The sequence below is a fragment of the Trypanosoma brucei genome, chromosome 3 (genome assembly GCF_000002445.2).
Source record: "Trypanosoma brucei brucei TREU927 chromosome 3, complete sequence".
Classification (NCBI taxonomy): Eukaryota; Euglenozoa; class Kinetoplastea; order Trypanosomatida; family Trypanosomatidae; genus Trypanosoma; species Trypanosoma brucei.
The window spans coordinates 792,114-815,321 of NC_007276.1; the positions used below are offsets into that span (position 1 = coordinate 792,114).

At 49.4% G+C, this 23,208-nt stretch overlaps 8 protein-coding genes across 8 annotated transcripts, besides 13 other annotated features; all 8 read right to left on the minus strand.

Annotated features, from left to right (window-relative positions):
* Positions 1-23,208: part of a sequence feature (sequence corresponds to BAC RPCI93-27C5) that runs on past both edges of the window.
* On the minus strand, positions 319-3,210 carry Tb927.3.3090 (helicase, putative; the record flags this gene model as incomplete). The annotated part of the gene is made up of 1 exon (XM_838809.1): positions 319-3,210. One exon carries the CDS (start codon positions 3,208-3,210, stop codon positions 319-321), a length of 2,892 nt encoding a protein of 963 aa, XP_843902.1.
* Positions 1,442-23,208: part of a sequence feature (This entire sequence corresponds to a 90,616 bp segment at the SP6 end of BAC clone RPCI93-3K10.) that runs on past the window's edge.
* Positions 3,858-4,226, minus strand: Tb927.3.3100 (peptidyl-prolyl cis-trans isomerase NIMA-interacting 4, putative; the record flags this gene model as incomplete). Its single annotated transcript, XM_838810.1, has 1 exon — positions 3,858-4,226. One exon carries the CDS (start codon positions 4,224-4,226, stop codon positions 3,858-3,860), a length of 369 nt encoding a protein of 122 aa, XP_843903.1.
* Positions 4,435-4,481: a microsatellite.
* Tb927.3.3110 (hypothetical protein, conserved) lies at positions 4,863-8,048 on the minus strand (the record flags this gene model as incomplete). The annotated part of the gene is made up of 1 exon (XM_838811.1): positions 4,863-8,048. One exon carries the CDS (start codon positions 8,046-8,048, stop codon positions 4,863-4,865), a length of 3,186 nt encoding a protein of 1,061 aa, XP_843904.1.
* On the minus strand, positions 8,595-9,896 carry Tb927.3.3120 (hypothetical protein, conserved; the record flags this gene model as incomplete). Its single annotated transcript, XM_838812.1, has 1 exon — positions 8,595-9,896. One exon carries the CDS (start codon positions 9,894-9,896, stop codon positions 8,595-8,597), a length of 1,302 nt encoding a protein of 433 aa, XP_843905.1.
* Positions 10,320-10,371: a microsatellite.
* Positions 10,433-10,486: a sequence feature (CT-rich).
* Positions 10,501-10,528: a microsatellite.
* Positions 11,068-11,101: a microsatellite.
* On the minus strand, positions 11,161-16,089 carry Tb927.3.3130 (hypothetical protein, conserved; the record flags this gene model as incomplete). The annotated part of the gene is made up of 1 exon (XM_838813.1): positions 11,161-16,089. One exon carries the CDS (start codon positions 16,087-16,089, stop codon positions 11,161-11,163), a length of 4,929 nt encoding a protein of 1,642 aa, XP_843906.1.
* Positions 16,353-16,379: a microsatellite.
* Positions 16,513-16,565: a microsatellite.
* Tb927.3.3140 (hypothetical protein, conserved) lies at positions 16,957-17,352 on the minus strand (the record flags this gene model as incomplete). Its single annotated transcript, XM_838814.1, has 1 exon — positions 16,957-17,352. The coding sequence occupies one exon, from the start codon at positions 17,350-17,352 to the stop codon at positions 16,957-16,959; it is 396 nt and encodes a 131-aa protein (XP_843907.1).
* On the minus strand, positions 17,628-19,985 carry Tb927.3.3150 (hypothetical protein, conserved; the record flags this gene model as incomplete). The annotated part of the gene is made up of 1 exon (XM_838815.1): positions 17,628-19,985. One exon carries the CDS (start codon positions 19,983-19,985, stop codon positions 17,628-17,630), a length of 2,358 nt encoding a protein of 785 aa, XP_843908.1.
* Positions 20,819-20,879: a microsatellite.
* Positions 21,033-21,061: a microsatellite.
* Tb927.3.3160 (poly(A) polymerase) lies at positions 21,093-23,206 on the minus strand (the record flags this gene model as incomplete). Its single annotated transcript, XM_838816.1, has 2 exons — positions 21,093-22,296; positions 22,947-23,206. 2 exons carry the CDS (start codon positions 23,204-23,206, stop codon positions 21,093-21,095), a joined length of 1,464 nt encoding a protein of 487 aa, XP_843909.1.
* Positions 22,461-22,520: a microsatellite.
* Positions 22,832-22,936: a sequence feature (A-rich).

Genomic DNA, 23,208 nt, shown 5'->3' on the forward strand with positions numbered 1-23,208 from the left:
CGAGGACGAATAGAGCAACTGATTCGTGGCTATTTGCCCCCTGTGCATCAAAGCGGTGCAAAAAAACCGCAGCCAAGAGGTGAAAAAAAAAGGGTGTGGTCCGACAGAGCTGGATGAAGCCACAGCGTTGTTCGAGGCATTTGAAAACAAACAAGGTACGAATTTAAATGCGAAAACATAACTGAGCTGTACGCTGGAAGTGATCCAAAGGGAGGCACAACACCAAACATTACTAAACAAACAATCTGAATAAACAGACACAAAGAAAACACTCACGCGCAAACCGACAAAAGAAAAGAGGGCGGGTCGAGCAACCGCTCAGGAAACCCTTGGTCGCTTCCGAAGGAGGTGTGCGTAATACAGTTGAAACTCTTCGGGTATGTGTTGGCCAAAGGAAGTTAGCAACTCCCCATAGCGATCACCAGCAGCCTCTGTAAAGAGCGAGATAAGCTCGTCGGTGGCAGTGCGTAAAACCTGCTTTTTGTCGTCATCAGTCAAGCCGAGTTGCGTCCGCGTGCCCGCTATCCGCTTCAATATTTCACGAAACTGGTCGTAACTCGTCTGCCGCAGCCGCTGCTTAAGAAACTGACAGAACTCCTTCGAACTGGAACCCGTCAGGAGAGTTGGTGGGGGAGCTGAATTGGTGGTTGTAGGTGAAGGGAGCACTTGTTTCTTAAATGTGGGTCTCGGTGCCGACGCCTCCGCCTCCTCCAGAGGAAGTTGTTGTGGCACGGACCTTTCCCCGCTCTTGTCCTTCGTGAATTCCCGAGATACAGCAACCGGCACCTCACTCGCTTCTTCCAGGATTTTCCGTCGTTGACCACTTTTTTCGGCTGCCGCCCCCTCCAACACCTGTGCAGCAAAGCGTTTCGCCATTTCCGCAGAACTTGGAATTTTGGCTGCCTCAGAGCAGCCACCCGGACTGTTGCCCTGACTACCCGGCACTGCCTCCCCCAAAGAGCTGGCACCTCCGATCATTTGTGCACACGCACCCGCCTGGCGAGCTGAAGTTCCCGAACGGCGACGGTACGGTGCAAAAAACTTTGCAATGCAAGCGTACGTCCCACGAAACTCCGAGTGGACCGTACAACGCGACCCCACCCACTCAGACAGTCCGTGCAACCGATCCACGAAACGTTCATCAGCGAGCACGACAGCGCCATAGTCATCTTTATGTCGTATTACACGCCCAACGCACTGGTTAACACTTCGCATGGCCTCGTTCATATACCATTCATTACCGGTAAATGGCTTTCCACCCACCGCAGGCCGTTTGGTCGATACTCGTGTGATGTATTCCCGTTTGAGACGAACGAACAAATCCGTGTGGTTTGCAAACGGTATACCCGCGATAACCACGCACCTACCATGCTGATCAGCAAAATCTATACCCTCACTTATTCTTCCGCGGCACACCGCTAGCAGAAAGGCACCACGTGTCGAATTCGCATCCACCTCCCGCTGAAAGCTAGTAACGATTGTTTGTGCATCAGCTGCAGCGGCCGGTTCGACAAAAACGGGCTTCACCTGCTCGAGCATCGCCCAAACAGTCTCCGTCTCGTTTGCCCGACCACCTCCAGTTCGCCACAAATCCACAGCCGCGTTTAAAGCGACGTAACTGGGGAAGAAAACGAGTATGCCACCTGGTGTAATTCGTGAAATATTCACGAGCGCCATCCCAAGTCCAATTCTATAGTCCACACCATTGCGAAAGGCATAACCACCATTCAGCCTCTCACCTCCTGGCCCTCTGCAAAGCACACTTCCAATTACCTGCTTCTCTTCAATGACGTGACTTCCCTTGAGGCACACTTCAAAGGAAACACCAAGCTCCATCGCAAAGTGACTGAGGGGCGACAACGTGCCGCTGGTAAGCAACAGAGAGTGCAAATCACAAACGAGCGACTGCACCACACGCGATATGTCTAAACACCAATAACTCAACGTCCGAGGATTGGCGTGACCATTAGTATTCTTGCCATCGGTTAGAATAAAATAGGAGGAATCATCATCACCTTCACCACAGCGCTCGAATACGAACGAAAGGAATTGTTGCACCTTTGACAGACCTACACCCGTCGACTCACTCTGTGACAGTACTGTAAGCGCTTTTGAAATCACTTCATTTATAAACCCTCCTTCCCCTCCATCACCAAAGAAGATGTCGTGTGTGATGGCCGCCTTCCGCAGAAAGGAAATCATGTAAGAACCACTCCGAACAATCTCACAGCCTGTTAACGATCCAGAGGTATCTAAACGACCAGCATGTGTCTCTGCCTCCTCTTTACTCGGCAGCTCCCTTGGCTCATTAACAATACACGCCTCTAGTCCACAAAGAATAACCTTCAGCGAGGCAAACTCCTGCTCGGATGTCACAGCACTCGTATCGTCATTGTTATCTTCATCTTTCGACAAAATTCGTTGCATCGCCATGGCCCTGGAACACTCACAGATAGCATTTGCAAGATCTAGCGGCTGTAGATTCATGCAGGAAGCCGACCCGAGCACAGACGGCAAGTTGTGTGCCTCATCAACAATCAACACGGAGCCACTCAACTCAAAAGGAAGTTGCTTTCGAAAAGACACATCAAAGACATAGTTATATGGAAGAAATACAACATCTGCATCTTTAGCAGCATCTCTTTCGTAGTAGTACGGGCAGAAGCCGCACTTCCGGCCCTCAGAAACTAAATCCTCCATGTCGTGTATCCATAACTCATCTGGAAAATCCTTCCTCCCCGCGGCACGTGCTTCATAGCCACGGTAAAAACGACAGTTCCTATCTTCTCTGAGCTGGCTGCACAGCTTCCGCTGAGCATGCGAAGATGGAAGCTGAAGCACCTGCGAGTTAAGACACATGTGATCCCTAGAACCCAATACTGCCATGGAAAAGATGCTGCTGTAGCGGGTCCGCTTGAACTCACGAATAACTTGGCTTAACTGCGCATGAGTCCTACTGCAGTACACCACGCGAAGTAAGCTGGTTCGATCGCTAATACCACTGTTAAGAAAACAGATGCGCCTCTCGTCTAGCCAAGCCAAAACGCCGCAGAGAAGACACAACGTTTTACCTGTCCCTGTTGGCGACTCCAGAAGTGCGTTGTGAGATCCTTTCAGGGCATATATGACAGACCGCATGTACTCCTCCTGCACCGGATAGGGAGCGAATGGAAATGAAACCTCAACGCCGTCAATAAATACAGACGACATGATCCGTTAACAGAACAGGTGGCCTGTAATATTTCCCTTGTCTGGTGAAAAGGGGGGAGGAAAAACGAAGTTTCTGAACATGCCAAGGAAAAGCGGGCCTGCTCACACACACGCAATCCGCTACCGTAACTCAGCTTGAAAAGACACCATTTTCAGACAAAAAAAGTGATCATAATGAATAGGAAGTAGCTGGCGCAAGCAGCCGCTATTGTGGACGAGAAGAGACAAATGACTGCATTTGCTCTCATGTTTCCAAAGAAACGAAGCGCCAAGGGTAAACTATGGTGCAGGCAGCCCGAGCTTATAACTCTTAACTTCGTAGCGCTTCTTTTTTTCTTCTCTCTCACAAAATGGAACACGCTCACACCTGTTGGAGAAGATAATTCAGCACCAAGATGGCACTCCCCCTCTACACCGCCAATCGGAGAGATTGTGGTGATGTCACACCGATTACCAAAAACAAAAAAGGAAAAAAGAAACCCACCTCCCTCCCTGCCCCTCATAATGGCATGTGTAGAATTTAAAATGTATCCCCAACCACCTATTTTCAACTTCTCAATACCGAAAAACAAAAAAGAAAAAAGGGGGAACAGTAAATACAAAGTCAATATGAGGAGGGGGAGTGTGTAAGACTGGAAGTGGGCACCTCACTGCTTATCCTCCACAAAAATAATGTGATATCCAAATTTAGTCTTAACCGGTTCCTGAGTCATTCCCCCTTTGGGTAAAGCAAAGGCTTTCTCGGAAAACTCACCCACCATGGCACCACGAGTGACCCAACCGAGATCACCACCGGAGCGGGCCTTGTCTTCGCTGTAATCCCGAGCAACATTGGCGAAACTCTCGCCAGCCTTTATCTTTTCCAATGCCTCCAATGCACGGCTGAGCTTCTCGCAAAGAATATGCCGTACCTTCACCTTTGTGTATCCAGAACCACCAGACGTATCCTTCCCCTTTTTTCCACCATCAGCGCTACTACCGGTGTTCTTGCCGCCCTTCATGTTTTCTTTGCCCATTGAAACGAAAAAAAAAGGCGACGGAGAAACTCAATTTGGCTCTTCCCCTTTTCGCTTGGGTCACTGATGCTATGTGACCGAATGCGTTCACGCTCTGTCCTAACCTTTGATGTTCCTTTCCTTTGTTCTTTTATTACATCATGTACTTTGGGATGATTAAAAGTGGTGGTGAGCCTGGTGGGAAGCGAGGGAAGTGCCCACCGTTGAAATATATACATATATATATATATATATATATATACATACGTATATATAACTGCGACACATTAGTTTATATTTGCTTGCTATTTTGTCATTCAAAGCAGTAAACAGGAAATATATTACTATTCTATTGGTTTAGGGGGAAAAAATCAACTAAGCACTCAAATCTAACAGAAGGCACACACACATACGCACACACGGAAACACCCACTGCAATATGGTCATCCCAACATCATCCTCGTTTCGTCTCTTCCTGTCATTGCTTTTGGCTGCCTGTGCAGTACTTCACAGCCTTCTGATGTCACTGCCGCCACAACGTCATGTCATTATCTATCTGTTCTTCTTGCCATGTGTGCGTGCAGCTGCATGTATGGCTTTTGCGCCTCCTCTCTTGCTCTCCCTCGCCATGGAAGATCCCTGACGAACACACAACAGTTACCGGTCCGTCCTGCCACGGCGGTTAGTTGTCGAGTTGATCTCGAACACGGTTTCTGCTTCACGCGCCCGCTTCTTAACACCAGTGGCAGTACAAGGCACTGAATCCCCACTAAATGGAGTGGAAGACTCGTAGGGTCGCGCCATTTCACCCAAACAGGAGGTAATACCGGAGGTAATACCGCAGTTGAGCAACTTCACTACAGCCTGATCCCGCTTCTCCACAGTTTCGTTCCACCGCGTCGTCAGCGATTCAATCGCTTCTGCACTGATGGGCACTGCAAAACGCGCAACCGCCTCGTCACGCCACGACTCCAAGCGGGGACGAACAGGAGTGTCCGTACCAACGACCTCGATCGCACGGGTGCAGCAGAACAACAACCAGGAAGGAAGTGCTTTCGTGTAGAAGTACATGCACTTCTCGAGTGTTGTCATGCAAACATCCCGCGCGTGCTCCGAGTCATTTTGTGCTATCTCAATAAGCAGCTCGCTAGCAATAAACTCATGGAGGGAATATTTGCTCAACATCTGCGTGAGCTGACTATTCTGCGATGAGTACCGAGCTGATGTACGACGACCTGATGAAATTTTACCCATTGCCGACTTTTCCTCGTCATCTGGTGCTATCTCGTCATCAAGCCTCGCTGCCTGTCGCGCGGCCGTCGGATCGATATTGCGTATCTGCACAAGAATAAGAGCGTCAGACAGTTTTGTGACAAATTCTATCAACCATGATGCAGTTGGTACGTGCTGCCGGAGCATCGCGACGAAGGCGAGGACACCGCCCTGAGCAAACATGGACTGACGCTGATCGTGGCTGGAAGCGTAACTCTGAAAAAACTTACTAAGGTAGTCCACCATATACGCGGAGGAGTTGTTCGTCTTCTCTCCTTTGCGGTGGGCTACTAGGTGTGTCAAAAGGTCTGCAATTATTTCAGGAACGTACCTCGGATGCACGCGGCTGCAGCTAAGTAGCTTGCTAAAGCCAACAACTGCCATTGTGCTTCTCACAGCATTGTTCGTCCACACAAACGCGCGCAGCGAATTTAACAAATTGCCACCACCAACCTTGTGCTCATCCTCCCGTGATAAGGCCTTCTCGTGCCGAAGACGTGCCTCAAGAGCACTTTCACCACCCGCAGAGGCCGGAGAATGAGCGGTAGCGTCATCATCTTCCCTGTAGCTCACCTCCTCCCCTGCAACACTGCGGCTGCGATTGCTGTAAGTGCCGCTAGCCCTTGTTTCTGTGGGACAGTCGAAGAAGCGCAGACCGTACTCCATCACAAGGTCAAAGACGACACCCAAAGCTGCCAATGACACGCAGTCGCCCTTCTCCGTGGTTACATCGGTGGCATCGCTCATTATCAGGGGCATAAACGTGTGAACTGTGTCAGGATTAACAAGGCACTGTAGTCCAAGCGACTTTGTGGAAACAATCTTCACAGGGCCGTTGTCCAGCCGGCGGCCAAGCTGGATGATGTGAGAGCAAAAGGATGGGATAGTATCACCCCTTTGCGAGTGTGAAAGAAACGCAAAAACAATGTGCTGCATTCGCAGAAGGAACTTCTCATCCATGTCCATCTCCTCCCGAAGTGTTTCATACTCCTCCTTCTCCACTCCTCCCAACCGATTCTTCATGAGTAATGACATCAGATGTTGATGCCGCTCGCGACTCTTCTGTCCGAAAGCTTCCACGTCATCATAACCTAGAGAATATTTTCGCGGAAGCCTCAAACAGCGGAAGAGGGAACTGAGTGCCGAAGTAACGGTTTTGGTGGCTTCCTCTGGTGTGCGCTCAGTCAATGCCTTCAGTGTGCGGACAGCAATATCCACGAATAGCGTGGGGTCATCGTCTGGAACAATCTTAAGCAGAAAACTAATGTTGCGGAGCAGGCTGCTCCTTGTTGTGTTGTCCGAGTGTGCCAGAAAACCATTTTCTTGATATATCTCAAACACGGAAAGTAAGCAACGAAGCATGGCGTCGGCTTCATCGGCGTTCTTGTATTTCACTGTCTCCGGCTCCGCATCTGGATGAGCAAATAGGTTAATGGTGTCCTTGAGGAGGGTGCTGAACTGCGCCAGTGGCAGAAGCACGGCCATTTCATCCTCTCCCTCGGCATCCGCCGAAAGCCGTGCACTGGTCTTCCACAACAAAAGTGAGGCCGCGCTTACACATCCAAAATCCACCACGTATTTCTTTGCTTTGTTGTGACGCTTACAGTACATTAACATCTCCGTGCAAAAAGCATCCACACTTTCAAGATCTATGCAACTGCAGTTCTCCGCCATCAGCAGTTGCAGAGTGGCTTCGCAGTCATCGCCGTTATCACGATGCAGCCAAGAGTCGGTCAACGCGGCCCGGCATGCATTGGCAACAGTCTTATTCCCATCCGCTAAACCTTCTTTAATTAACGACGGTAGGTTGACTCCCCTCATGTGCGCACAAGCGGTAACGATTTCCCACCGTGAGCGGCTCAACGCGTCCCAGGCGGCTGCACGAACCCGTGCCACTGCATCACGTAAACAGCGAATCATGCTGCTGAAGTAGCCGTTTGTGAACTCCGTTCGATCGCGCACATTCAAAAGTATCTGCCGACGTACATCCGCAGAGGTGTCAGTGCAGAGAAGTGCCAGCAACTGCTGCGTCATATCGCAAGTTTTCTTACCAATTTGAAAATATGATGCGCAGGAGACAGCTCGCTCTCGTACCGCAGGAAACTTGTCGTGTAACCGTAATTTAACCACCTCCGCCAAATCCTCATACAAATTCTGTCGTGCAACTGTGTCATTCTTAGAATCCACCGTCCTCAGAAGCGCGTCGAAGAGGGACACGACACCGAGACGAACCATCTTGTCGTTTGCGTTGTGGAGTCCCATTACTGTTTTCAATATTGTTAAAGCAATTTGGTCGGAGCCATACCTCTCGCGACACTCTTTACAAAAATCTGTGAGGAAGTTATACTGCCGCTTGAGCGCATCTGGGGGAATACGGGGGGCTTCCTTCAGCACAAGCAACACCACATAACACACAGACTCACCCACAGCTATTTGGTTGTCCGCAAAGTACGCAAGTAACTCTTTTCTGCACTGGGGAATGTGTGCGGCGCTCTTATGAATCCGCTGGAAAATGTTCCCCACACTTGCAACGTCGAACTCCTTGGAAACTCGCTTCTTTTTAGGCGGCATGTCCGACAACAAACGATATCTGGCGGTGTTTACAATGCTTGAGAAGGCAATAGTGACAGTGCTAAGTGCCTTCAGGTATATCCCCTCACCGCGACCTACTTAATATATGCGTAAGAGCGTAATGTTGTTGATTTTAGTATTGTCGTTTAAAAGATAAAGGGGAAGGGAAATAAATGGGTATTTGCACGTAAAAGGGTGGAGAAAACGACAAGAAAAAAGCAAATATAGAGCAAAGAATACCCAAAAGAGGCCAGTTGCCATCGGCCTGACGGAGGCAATTATACACGTACATCTACATCGACATATGGGTGCGTGCGGCGTCAGTGAACTTCCGCGTACGGTATGCGTCTAAACACAGCACAGGTAGCCAAGTCATATTTTTTTTTAAAAAAAGGGGGGGTAGAAGAAAAGTTGGCGTATTGCAAAGAATGGCACAGTCAGAGAGAAAGAGGGTAACCTGTACACAGAGATGTGTGTGGTGCAGAAATACAGATCCGATATGTTCGCGCCTTGCGGAGGCTACCGCCCTCTTTGTTGTGGCATGGCTTACACTGCAGCGTCAAACTCCCCCTCCCATTGCGTAGAATAAAATAGCTGCCGTCTAAAGTAAAAGGCCTCCTTTTTATCTAACTTGCTCAAGTAAGAGTGCGTAAAAGTCCGCACGTCCTTCACCTCCATGGCAAAGTGAGTGCTCAAAACAAGATTCTTTGATATCGCAATTACGTCGGGATGTGGCTCCCGCCCGGCGTGCTTCGCTGCTGTGACCACGTCATTGATTTTGTGAAGGAACTTGTAAATCACCAAAATCCGTGAGAAACCATTAGTCAGGACCGTCATGCTATTCATCTTCATGGAAAGCAACTTGTACACTGCTGACAACGCACTAGTGAGTGAACGAAGCAGTGGGTAACTGGCTGGTTGTGGATCTGAGTAGTATTTACCTACAAGAGTGCATACATCAGTTGGAGTGTTAAGCTCATCTACAAGTTCAACACCAGTTTGCTCAAGTGAGACATTGGTTACGACCACCAAAAGAGCAGATACAACATCGTCATCTGACGAATCAAATCCATTTTCCACGTATCCGTGCAAAAGCGACGAGACAGCATGAACCGCCCTTCCTTCCATCGCTGCGAAAATACCTTCTGTTTGTGTGGTCAGCTGCCCCAAGCATGTCACCGCATGCAGAAACATCTTGCGATTGGTTGCGGAATCGTTTTCCAGAATAAACACAAGGGCTGCTATCACATCTTTCTTCCCAAAAACACATTTAGAAGAACTCGGAATCGGGTCCATCAGCTCGAAACCTGGAGGCACCTCCGCCCCCAATAACCATCGCACACCAGCAGCATTGAAGCTAATCTGATAAAGTACCTGCGCTGCAGCCGCCCGAGCCTCCGCACGCTCAGCTAAATTTCTGCGGTCTTGAATAGAACGAATTGCAGCCTCTAATCCACCTTCTTCCATGACTACGTGGCATCCCTGTGAAATTATGCACAGGGAGCGCAGCAGCGCGAACACCTGGCATTCAAACTCAGCACATGGCGTAGTGATGAGCGCGGCCACAACAGCTGGAACGACATTCATCCTCAACAGCTTGATTTTCGCCTCCTGCGAGGCGGAGTGAGCAATCAACAGTCGGACTGCACGCCGACGCTGCAGGGAGCCCACCGCAGGGTCACTGAGACTGGCAATCCAATCCCCAGCGGTGTGGGGTTGTAATCCATTGTAAACGAGTCCAATGTCACGGTTGGGACGGCCGGCAAAACCCTTCTCCACGTCGTATGGGTGACGCTCCTGAAGACAATCACTGACATAATGTCGCACTGTGCGGGCGGCCTCCGCCATGGTTTGGATATAGCCTAATTCGTGCTAGCAGTGGAACGTATCTCGTGCGCCTCTATTAGACTAAAACCACGGATCAGGAAGGGTCGAAACTTGGAGGACACGCACACAAACGATGTGAACCGCAGAGAAAAATATTCCTCTTTGGGGTGATGTAGGTGTTTAATAAATAAGAAGAAGGAAAATAGAGTTCATGTGTGTAGCAAGGAAAGGAGAAGAGAGTGAAGATGGCGGCGGCAAGTGATGAAAAAAACCACACAACCAATAAAGGGGGGAGGTGAATGAACACAGCAGCCAGCAAAAGTAATTAAGTATATAACGTGGAGTTAAATGCATTCAAGCGATACGTAAAGGTAAGCACCGCATCGTGGCGGGGGAAAACAAAAAGCGGCTTCACCCATCACTCCGCAACATGGCACAGCTTCCCACACATACACATAAATACAAACATAAACACACACACGCGCGCACGCGCACAGCCCCTTTCCCCCTTGCCCATGTCCATTTCCCCTTGACATTCCAGTAACTGGATTGTCAAGTCTTCTCTCCTCTTTCCCTCTCATCCGTCTCACCCTTCTCCTCTCTCCTCCTCTGCCTTTAGCGTTCCTATTATCATTATTATCATTATCATTATTCCTAAACACCCTTTCATACACACACACACACGGACCCACCACCCTTCGCGTTTTCGTTTTATTTCTGGTATTTTATTATATCACATCACTAATCTAAACACTAAGCTATCTTTTTCCTTCTCTTATGTTCATTTTCAACTCTTTTGAAACCGAAAAATAAGCCCCTGCACGCTATGTTTGTTCGACCGCACAAATAAAAGGGAGCAAAATGAAAATCACTTAAGGGAAAGAGCCAGTGTGCAGCAGAGCGAGTGGCACAGCGATTTCATCCCCGCAGCTGTCAGCACGGCGTGCCATGAGAATTATTTATAACGACGGCGGGGAAAACAACTATTATTATTAGTATGGGCAACCCTTACATAGACATAGTGCCAAAACTGGTGACATTGGCTGCGGTGGCCGCGTGTTGTTGGCAGTGAATGAACAAGAGGGGAATAAATAAGAATAACAACGCGGAAGAAGGGAAACCTTCCCTTAAATACCATAAAAACAGAAAACCTTGAAGGGCACAAAAAAAAAAAAAAAAGAAACAAACAACGCACCTCACTCCCTCACTCCACCCCACCCCACCCCTCAGGGACGCACACATAAACACACTACATCCACTGGCGCCGACAACTAAAGCGACGCTATCATTCGATTGGTGAAAAGAACCCCATTCCCAGAGGTTCACGCTCCATGAAGCTACCGAAGTCAATGATGTGCGAACTGAGAGCTGTGACAACGTACATGACAAGATCCTCTGGGCACAGAACCCGCTCTTCGTCAAGGGACAGCAATTCCGTCACGGCAGGTGTGAGGAGCCCATCGTAAAGCCAACATCGCACCGGTCGTATTTCAACCGCAGCGTCCTCTGTGATTACCACAGAAAGAAGAGAATTGTCCTTCACCTCCGCATCGCAGCCAACCAACGTTGAAACAACGTTGAGTCGGAGTGGCTGGCAATGTGCCAAAACAACGCGGTCAATATTGTCCACGGTGTTGATTACATCCTGATAGGGAAGTGTCGATCCGTTGCGAAATGTAATTGCGTGTGGTGTTAAGGGGTCATGATCACCCGTCACAAAGTACAAGAAGAGGCGTTTCACATCTAAGGCAGCAACCTCCTGCAGCAGGTCCCCTGCTTTAGACGGGTCCCCATAGTTTACCAGGTAAACATCAAAACCATATCGGTTTACGAGGACCTCCTGGAGCATCAGGAGCTCACATAGCACAGTCCCCTCATTAGAATTTGCTTCGCAAAAAATAAGCGCCACACTTCGCCCGGCCCACTCCTTCACAACGTCGGAAGGGACCTCTGCCTTCGCCGCTTTCCCCTCTGTTAAGGACCTAAGCAGTTCATCACTCCTCATCTCGTTACCAGGCGCCTCGGCCTCAGTTCCGGTGCAAATAACAAGGTTACGAACAGACCGTCCAAAAGCATCACCGTCGTGGCACTGCAGTCGCAACTTTGAACGAACTGCAGCCGCTTGCTGATCGCTTCCCTTGAATGCCACCAACTGACGGGCAAACTTTTCCTTCAGGCGGTTTACTTGCGACTTCAGTCCTGAATTTCTCTTCACGTCGTTGTTTGCCTGCAAATGAAGGATGAGTTTGCTGATATTTTGGATGTCGGCAAGAGTGGTATTTTCGATGAAATGCTGCTCCTCCTTGAGAAGTCTCTCCTCCAAACGCGGAAGAAGAGTCAATTCAGCTTTTTTTCCACCCGGGACGACGTTCTTTTGGAGCTTCTCCAGGCACGATGTTAATTTACCCTTGCTGTGCTTCTTCGGCTTGGTTTGCTTCAGTGCACGGTCCGACAATGCCGCCGTGCACCCTCCATCAGGTCCCTGCGCCGACGTGGGGGATGCTGAATTTTCCGAGCTTTCAGCAACTTCTGACACGTCCTCGATCTTGGAAAGTGTGCTAGCCGCTGACGCTGCTGCTCTCTGGCATCCTTTGTTGCTTGTATCCAATTCACTATCTCTCGAAATATCCCCCGCAACTTCCGATGTGTTTCCGTTATCGTCCTCCTCGTCCTCCAATGATGATTCCTCTGCATTATTTCTGTTAACAACACGCTGCAACTCCAACTGTTGTCGCACAGATTCAACGGCGTGCCTGAAAGATTCGGTAAAGCCCCGACCATCCAAGCAGTCCAGCATTGCCGATAATTCGTCCAATCTTTCATCCGAGACGGAACCCTCACGCAGGCGATTTGATATGTCAAGCAACAGAAGAGTCACAGACTCTTCAGCATCACCTTCGGCGAAGTCACCATTACTAGTGTCTTCCTGCGCCTGCATACCAGGCTCTCGCGCACCTCGCGGTCCCCCTGAAGCGGGTATGGACTGAGCAGCATCTACAACAGAATTTTCGAGCTCCTTAAATCCTAGAAGCAAATTGATTGGAAGTCGATCTCCCTCCTCGCCAGCTTCTCTTAGTAAACTGAGATACGGTCTCAGTTCCTCTTCATTTTGCGGTGGGTTCTCGTGGATACGGCAAGTTGCCTCATCAAGCATGTCTTGCAGGTATGACATGCGAGCCACCACATCGGCGTCCTGCACTTGCCCATGTCTCGGTGAACCCTGGTTGAGGTTGGCACGCTCTCTTGTTGACCTCAGTGCTTCCCGGACCCTCTCATCTGCGCCCACTCGAGCCGGGGGAGTCCCCTTCAGCAGTGTAGCCGGCAGAGCTCTTACATCCTCCACATCATTACTGGTTGAAACGGCGGCGTTCGCTCTATTCATTGCTTCCCCCAGTTGGGCCTCAAACTCGTCACGGAGACTCCTTTCCTCATTAGAAGATATCCCAACAGAGTAAACCATAGCCAAGAGACCTTGCAGGGGTTCAAGTTCCTCCATTGAGACAGTGAATTTCTCCATGTTGCTTCGCCGCAGTCTGTCAGCAATGTCGGCAACGGACCTGAACAACTTCAAACGCTCCGAAAGCATCGCATTAAGATTTCCCTCCTCTGCACTAGGGACAGCATCGGCACTCTCTTCATTATCGTCATCTCCAGAACCGTCGTCAGCATTAGCAACACGAGAAACGGCGGGTGTACTGGCGCCCCCAGCCCCACTCTCCTCGTGTGCTTCGTCTCCCGTATACGCAGCCACATTTTGCAGCTGTGTGTGCATCTCCTGAACGATAGGAAGAAGAGGGGTTGCTATTTCACCCAAAGAGAGGCACTGCTCTCGTATCTCTCCGATACTCACTACGAGTCTTGACACAATAAGGCGTCTTTGTCTCGCTGAAGCATTCCGAAACTCTTCGGATTCTAGAACGTTTCGTATCTCCTCCATCCTTGAAATGAGTTCAAGCGGATTCACAGAAGCTGAAACAGACACATCTCGAGTCGAATCCGGTGCGGTTGAGGCGGCTTCGAGAGCTTCACTAATGGGAGCAATGAGAACGTGCATCATCTCCGCCTCAGTGGGTTCCATATGTGGCAAGGATGACATAACATTTTGAAGTTGGGGTAAGAGACAAAGAGCAAAGCTCTTCCTCTTCCCCGCATCAGCTGATTTAAAGGCACTGGAGTCCAACAGCGACTGAATCTCCTCAACGCAGGCTGAACTGGCAAGAAACAGCTGGCTACGCGTCTCACCATTCGAGCCCTGCCGGGCCCTCTGCTGAAGGATACCTTTTATGTGCGCAATAATTCCCATGAGCTGCTGCTGTCCGCCACATGCTCGGCACTTCTGCTCAATTAGCTGAAGCTGATTGAGGTTCTGCCGCGCTGCTTCTCCCTGCTCATCTGGTGGCAGTGCGTCGAAGGCACCGGAATTGATGTACTCAAAAACCTTTTCCAGCAATACCACCGCCTCGTCCGCGAGATCCGCCTCCTCCGAAGTGGCAAGACCGTTCGTCGTTGATCCAGGGGAACGCGCTGCACCACCGCTTGCGGGGCCAAGCTCCCCACTTCCACGTCCCATACTTGCGCGCTGACTCCACCTCTGGTTACTGGAAGTTTCATCTGGGGTTTCATCACCATCATCGGACCCATCAGCGACGGACCCGATCAGGCCCTGTGCCGTCTCAATCATCGTCATTATCTGCAAGTTTGTCTCGTCTCGCGGGGCACGCTCCATTCTTTGGTGAAGCCCTCTCAGTTTTCTGCCAAGTTTGCCGATCGTCTGCTGCTGTACCTCAACCGGTGCGTCCATCAACTCATCCGAGTGAAGTACCTGAATGATTGCCTGCAAATTTGCAACGACATGTGTCACGGGTATATCATCACCTCTCTCTCCCCGATAACCATCCACATTATCGGCTTCACCCTCATTGTGTGGGGCACCTGTGCCTCCTCCGCCATGGGAAGAAAGCTCTTCGCGAGTCAGCGCTTCCATCTGTTCAAATACAGATGATACCCTGTTTGCAACACTGTTGATAATCGCAGTCGCCTCAGAATCATCCCATGTAGCGGCCTCCTGCAGAATACCGCCCAAGGTCGTTTTTATGCTCATCAACTTATCCAAACGACGCCGCGCATCTGGCTCCCCCAACACTGAAGACTTTAGCTCCGTGAACAAAGAGCGGAGTTGATTCAGTACGAGATCAAAGTTGGCTGGCCTCAGACCACGGCGTACTCCTCCCAGAGTTGGAACACCCCCATGCGTACCATCGGCAGTAGCAGCTGCAGATTGCGATCCCCTCCGCTGTAGCCGCTGGATTACGGCTTCACACTTATTCAGTAGTGGCTCCCCGTATTCGGCGGGGAGGCGGCGTGCGACCGCAGCCACTCTGCTTATCTGCACACCTACTTGGTTTTGAAGCTCCTGCATCACCGGAGCAGATTCCACGTCAGCCGTCGTTCCGTCCAGGACGCGGACGAAATCATCGACCATATCATGCAAAGACTTCAACTGTTTCTCCAAGGCTGGGGACGGAGCAGGAAGAGTAGCGCCCTCGCCTTGATTGGGCGAACATGTAAACGTGGCTTGCAAACCACTGATGAGGGGTGCAACCTTTGCCTGCAACGCCGCCGGCAGTTGTTCCTTCTCTTGACACAGGGCGGCAAGTCTTCGTGCGCACGCCTGCCGTACACCCGTCTGCCATTCCGGTCGTGCGTTCCGAAAGTCCTGTGATTCGAGCAGCGCGCGAATCTCATCCACCTCCTGCACGATATTAATGAAGCGGTTTTCCGCATCATCTCCCGTGGGAAGTATATCCTCTGCCTTCTGTGGGGCCACTTGTTGACTGGCTTGGTGCACGGGCCGCTGTGAAGGGTGGGCAGATCGCAACTTGCGCAAGCCCTCGCGAATGCGGACTGCATCACCCACCTTTGGCGCTAACGCGGGGAGGTCGGTCTCTCCTAACAAGAAGAGGACTGAACCATCCACATTGTTCTCCTCAAAATTCTTCATCGTCGGAGGCGAAACGCCGAGTGAATTCAACCAATCGAGCACCTCCTCCGCGCACCACTCCTCAACAGGAGTAGAGGCAGCTGTGTGGGGTTTCCGTCCCTGGCGCCGTCCCTCTTGACGAGACAAGAACAGATAAACGGAGCTCGGGACGGCCACCGCCGCAGCTGCCGCACAGAGGGCAGTAAACCAACCATTTCCCGTCGCCGAAGGCATTTCCAACAAAAAAAAGGGAAAAACAACAATGATATGTGTTCACCTCGTTTCGTGGACAGCTTCTGATACCAGCTGGCAAATCAGTATCTTCTCGTTCCTTTATTCCCTTTATATCTTTTGACAGTTTTCTTGTTCCTCTATTTTTTTTCTTTTTTAAAAAACAAAATCTGTTTTTCCCCTTTCCCTAGACCTTGACTGTACCAGCAGAAAGACAAGAAAAGTCCTCGTGCACACGGTGATGAGGTTCGGATAATATACGCGCGCACACACATACACACACACACACACACCTATATATATATATATTACAGGAACACAGTCCGCGCAACAAATTGCTTTTCAAGAGGGAAGAAAAATAAAGCTCCAAGTACCAAAGGCGACAACAGGAACCTTCCCGATAACCTTCCACCAACCTCATAATGGAACAATAGCGGCAGTAATAACAACAGCAATGGCGGTGACCACAACAACAACGAAGAAGGAGACAATCATTTAACATTAACCACCAAGTCAACTTTACCTCAGTAACATGTCACCAACCGTAACATCGATACGATAGCCCCGACATCTGCGCATATACAGCGCAACGGGAGTCTAACGTTTGAGAAAAAAAGGGGCACAAAGCGTAACCACACGCAATTATCCGCACGACCATAATTTATAGCAGTGGGAAGTAACACAACAGCAGCAATGATACCATTGGTACCACACACACACACGCGCCAAGATACCCTTCTCTCGCACTTGCACAAGCCCTTTTCCGTCTTCCCCCTGTTCCCCATTTACACTATTCCGCCTTTCGCTGTGGTATATGGAATGGCCAATGAAACCACAACCTTTAAAAAAAAAAAAAACAATCCGGTCTCATCACCTCTCAACTCTGCGGTTTGGAATCAAACTCACCGACTTTTCTGCGTCAGCCACAGGCACGGCAGTATTTTGGTTACTATCCGTACCATCCCCAAAAAGTTTCTCATAGTAATAGCCACCGGGCAGTGCGCTGTAACTCTCCGGCAAATGGTGCCGTTGGTGCTCTGACATTAATCCTGTGATGTACACATAAGCTGCCGCTACAAGAAACCAAAATAGCAGCAGAAGCCCGCAAAAGGTAAGAAATGATGTGGTGAGACGACACGCGGGTCCTACTGCAGTTTGTGTGCACGTAGCAATGGGGCAAAAGCACTGGTAAAGGCGCATGTCATCGCCCATGAAACAACTCTCGGAGTCTGTGAAAAAGTGGTTCGTGCGACCCCCGTGGCACATGGTGATACACGTATGTGAACTGTATTAACTTCGCTCCTGTCAGGCAGGGAAGAAAAACCTTGCTGTTCTACAGTCTCCTGTTCGTTCCTTCTTGAAAAAAATATATGTATCAGGGGAAAGACGGGGCCAAAAAAGTGGTGTTGATTCATTGTTAACGAGGAAATGGATATGACCAATAATACGCAACCAAACGCCCTCCAGGTGTGCATCGCTTACCAACAACATATGAAAAGCTGCAAGGTTGGTGAAGAAGGACATATATGAATGCACTTGCGCTACCAACTGCCAAACGGACCAGTTGGTTGCAACTTCTGCTGTAACTCACGCAGCTTTGACTGCTTCTCCAAGACAGCAACCTGCGCCTCCGCCACCTGCCGCCTTTTAACCTCCAGAGCTTCTTTTGCTGCAGCCCACTTCGCCTGCCGTTGGGCCGCAAGCGCCAACTTTTCCTTCACAGCCTTCACCTCCTTATGCACGGCCAGTAGTTCTAAGAGATCTTTGTGAGTTGGCTGCATAGCTAGCCACTTCCTTCGCTTCAGCAACTCCTCACCCCGCCTTCGCGCAAACTGGATCTCTTCCCGAAGCTCTTCCTTGTGTTCGCTTGCCACTATGTCCAAAACATCCCCGAACCCATTTTCATCAGATTCGACGCTAATTTCCAGCGGCTCTTCAGATTGATGTGTCTCCTCAGACACCGTCAGTCTTCGCTGCTGTTCCACCGCATCATGGAGAACCCGCCGCAGCCCCTCTGCAGCACCCCCGTACGCCAGCTGATCCGTGTTTTCGGCAACCTGAATGAAGAAGCGACGTACCTCCAGCAGCCGCTGCACGTTCTGCTGATTTCGCATCATTAGTTCATCCAGTGCCTTGGAAGATGCCTCTGAAAACTGATGTATGCATGCGCGGGAAGACTCTTCCATCTCATCTAGCAACCCTTCAACACCATCTTCACTACCTTGAAACACTCTCTCAGCGCAGAGGGCAAATGCCTCATCATCACCGTCAAGCATCACTACTTGTCTGATATGCTCCACGATCCTCGCCCTTTGTTGCAGCACTCGGTTCAACGAAGTGAGGGATTGTAATAATAGCCCCTGTATTTCACTATAGCACCGGTAGAACAGCATTTGTAAATTCACAACAGGAGAATCGTTATCTACCGTAGCATCGCGCAGTGTCCGACAAAGAGCCGCGGCGCTGGAGTTCTGCTTCAACAGCTTTTGCGAAAGCAAATTTAACCACTTCACCTTCTCTGAGGAGGCTCCATTCTTCATACAGTCCTCATCGGTGCATGAGCTTTCTTGAGGTTCACCAGCGTTTGACACCAACGTACTTGCGTCCAGGTTGAATAACTTTCTCAGTCGAAGCACTTCCAACCCCAATTCCTCGGCCTCAGACTCTAACTCCTCGCAGAGAGTTGTCACGGACATCGCAAAAACACTGGGGGCATTTTGATGTGACAGCGACACAACATGCGGTAATGCCTGGAGATGACTCAGCGTAGCATCCAAGTGGTGCAGTGTGGTATTCATCTGCCTGATGTCCACTTCGGCGGAGAAGACCTCCGGGGGTAATAAATTATTCGCATTAAAGGAAAGAGAAGAATTACCGCTAAAAGCCCTGCTGCGAGTGCGAAAATACCACTCCAGTGAGTCATGCACTAGTTCTTGCAAAGACGAAACGATAGCCATCACACGCGTGCTTAGCAGTTCCACACTGCCATAAACGCTCTCACAGTTCTGTAATTGAAGAAACAACTCAGATATCAGAGCCTGTATGAGTAAGACCGAGGAACCAAGTGGTCCCTCACTGTCCAACTTGGAGGCAGCAGCTCTGCAAGCTTCAATGTACCGGCGCTCGCCCTGAAGATCAAAAGAAGGAAGCCGTGGCAATTCACCGAGTACGCCGACTATCCGGGACCGGATTTCCTCCGCAGTGTCAGTGGTTTCCATTAATTCCCTAATTCGCGGTGCTGAGCTCTGAAGGATATCTGAAGCTAACCGCTGAAGGGTATTGCATTCTTGTTCAACCATCTGCATCAGTTCCACCATGGCGTCGTCACCGTTTATTACGTCACTACCACTATAATAATTTGCGTCTGCGGAATCCTTCGCCCTGCGACACAACTCCATCTCTTGACGAACACGCAAAACAGTGGCCCTCAAAAGCTCTACGGACTCCTGCATGCTTTCATTGTCTTTTGTCTTTGCTGAAAGCTCGGCGGCGTATTCTTCGTCCCTCCTGCTTATCTCAGATTCCAGGCCAGCCGATTTGACAACTAATGCATTGTATTCATCTTCTTCCAAACCAGTGTCATACTCCGCGAGAAGCGTCGCCGTGGGAACGACTTCTACCGGCACACCACCGCCCGTGTTGGCCTCGTGCACAGCCGAGCCTGGTGTAGCTGGAGAATGGGATGAGGTGCTTGAAGGGCCGCCAAAGTGCTCATGATCATGCTTTTGCTTCTCCCACCGTTCCTGTTGGATTGCAAACAACGAAGGGTTCGCTGACGTGCCAGTTCCCACAGCATCACTATCATCGCCCTCCCGCGCTCTCTTCCTTGTGGTGGACAACTGGGAGGCAGTTGGTTCCCCATCATCTTCAGCAAACGGATTATCTTCAAATGCTGACATATGCTTCTGAAGGCAATGCCAACACACCTACCACAAAATACGCGTCTCACTGAATGTAAGGAGAGGGGTAAAAGAGAAAACAAAGAACAAACATCCGTTTTCTTTTTTGTTTGGCAAACAGATAATGTTGGGTGAAAGCACGGGAAGCAGCCGAGCAGACTACCACAGGGGCACAAAGACAGAGGTGAAAAGGGGGTTCAACAGGAGGATGCCACCAGCGCATACATATATATATATGTGTGTATATGAGTGGGGTACCTCCGATAAGGAAGGAAGGTAAACTTTATTTTTAAAAAAATAGGATAAGGAACGCCAAGAAACAGTAACTTAATGGGCTGCACATATGTGTGTACGCAAACAAACACACACACACACGCAAGCACCAACATTCCTCGTCCATTTTCCACTTCTCATAGCTCTCCGTTTTTTGTTCTACCTACCAGGGGCTCGGACACAACATATTTGTTGTTATCGGTATATGTGTATTTGCTGGTGTTGCCGTGGTTTTAGTTGTGTTTTTCTTTTTCATTATAATGCTCTTTGTAATTATTCCCTTTTTATTTTGTTCTTTCATGGCTGCCCCAACGACCATTTACTTGCAGCTGCAATGATTCACATCCAGTGCGCACGTACATCCGTGCACTCCTGACAAGAAAATAAGTTGGAAGCTTTAAAGCGCCTGATCCAACACAAATTAGCTGTGGCGCACACACACGTACATTCACATTCATTAATAGCAGTATCAAGATCAACATGGAAATCATCGGCTGCAAAAACGCACACACGCACGTGTATAAATATGCATATGTTGAAGATACAAATTTATTTATGCTTATATATATATATATATATATATAAGCATATATATAAGCATATATATATATATATATATATCGTCTCCCTCCCTGACGCACAGGTATAATAATTAGCCCATCAGTCAGATGCAAGTGCAGTGTAGATATACAACACGGCATCTGTCCAATATATATATTATAAACAGAGAAAGCGAGAGCGAAAAAGAAGGGGAAGAAAGATCTCATTCTCCCCATACATATATATATATATATATATATGTACGTTCCCCGTCGACTTAACGGCTCCGCAGCTTTACTTCAGGTCTTGTAACAGGTGCAGCACCTGATGCACCTCTAAAAATTTGACACGGGGCCAATGCATTGCACGATCATTCCGCTGAAATGACCACGGAATGGAGTCATTGTTACATCCCTCCTTCACAGCGTGGTGAAACTCGCCACACGCCTCAGTAAACAGAGACGGCTGTGGGGTGGGACCCCCCTCCTTTGCCTTAACACCTATGAGGAAATTGACAGACAAAAAACATGAAGAACCCCCCACGTGATTATCCTTTTTGGGCCTTATCTTACGCGGACAGGGACGGGCCTGTGCATGACGCTCTATGGAGTATATGAGGATTCGTAACCTGCTGGCCACATAGGAACTCCACACAGAAAGCGCCTGCTCAGTCTCCGCCATACTGTGGCCCGCACAACTTACACCCACAACAAGAAAGGTTGAATACTCTTCCTCTATTCTATACGGTTCCCACATCTCTTCCAACGGGAGAGTCCGCGCCTCCGTCAGAATGCATTGCACCCGTGTGATCTCGCTGTAAAGCGCCTCCAGCCCACATCGCCCAACGCTACTTGCATCGTTCACATATGGATACGCCGGACTGATCACGGGAAACAAATCGCAGCAAATTTTATCTTTCGACGGCTTCCATGAGTCTGGCAGCCCGGGAATGCGACCGCGACCCTCCAGAGTCGCAGTCAAATACACGGGTGAAATACGATCATGGCGGCTCATCCATTGCGTGTAGAAAAGAAAGAAAAATCGAAGAAGAGTACTGGGATGAGAAGATGGAAGCACCTGACAAACCCTAGCCACCATGATGGCAAGCACCGCGCCGTTCGGATACGTGTAGACATTGCCGTAAACCATCCGACGCATCGCCCATAGCTTTACTGTCTTCAGAACGGCAGTGAAGACATCGTACGGCACCGGAAGTCGCCGCTTAATCTCAAACGTGAAACGGATTCCGTTCGCACTGGGTCGGGTTTCTCGAGCCACCTTCAGTAGAAACGAATCATCCAGCATCTGCTCCTCCGTAGGCGGCTGTGGCAGTCCAACAGAAACAAACACAACATCGACAGCTGTGCCTCTGTACTCAAATTTAACAACGGGAACTCTGGCAGCGACTACAGACACGGGACCGACAGAGTTATATAACAACCTCGGAAACTCATCGAAAAAGATATCAGTCGTTAAAACAGATGGACAAATCAGCGCGCTTCACAAATTCAACGTAATTCGGCGTTGTGATTGTTGTTGGTTGAAATGGTATGGTTGCGGGGTTTTGACAAAAAAAAAATGGAAAATCAGCATCCGTGTTTGCCGTCAGTACCATGTGCGGGTCACGAGTGCCACGACGACGAACAGACTCACATCAACAAAATATACACATATACACAAATGTATACGTGTACATATATGATTATACATGTATATGCATATTTAGATAATCACATCATTAACGAAGGAAGAAGCAATGGTCAATGTTGGAAATAAACACAAATGTATAGACAGTGAAAGCGAAACAGCACGCAGATCAGCCACGAAGGTTCGACAACCACGGCAAGATGAACGCGTCCAGACGTCGACAAGGCGATGGCGGCACGTGAAACGAGGAACAGGGAACGATGTGAGGAGGGGAAGAAAAGAAGAGGACGGGAGAAGAGCAGGGAAAAGATTACACGTAAAGCAGAAGCACGTTCCTTTAAGGGTTCACATGATCCAACATAAAATGAAAAAGGACCCAGAACACCAAAAAGGAAAAGAATAGTAAAGAAAGAGAGGAAGAAGAGGGGAGATGCATATACAAAGAGAGGAGAAAAGAAGAAGGGAGTAGAAAGGAGGGATTAAGGAAAGAACTCACCATACACATCGAGATCACTCTCTGCAACTGAAGCGGAAAGACCGCATGAACCAAATGGGTAGGCACGTGCCCATTGTTCCTGAGTGTTTTGGGAGTGCCGCTGCACAATGCGAAGCGCCATCGACTCCACTAGCGTTAAAACCGGATTGGGACTAATGGAAGGGCATTCGGCCAACACGCCGTAAAGCATCTCAGACTCGTCGTAGTCATGGTCTTGTGGACGGGGAACCTCTAGTGGTTTCGTTGGGCCATACATCCACTCCATCA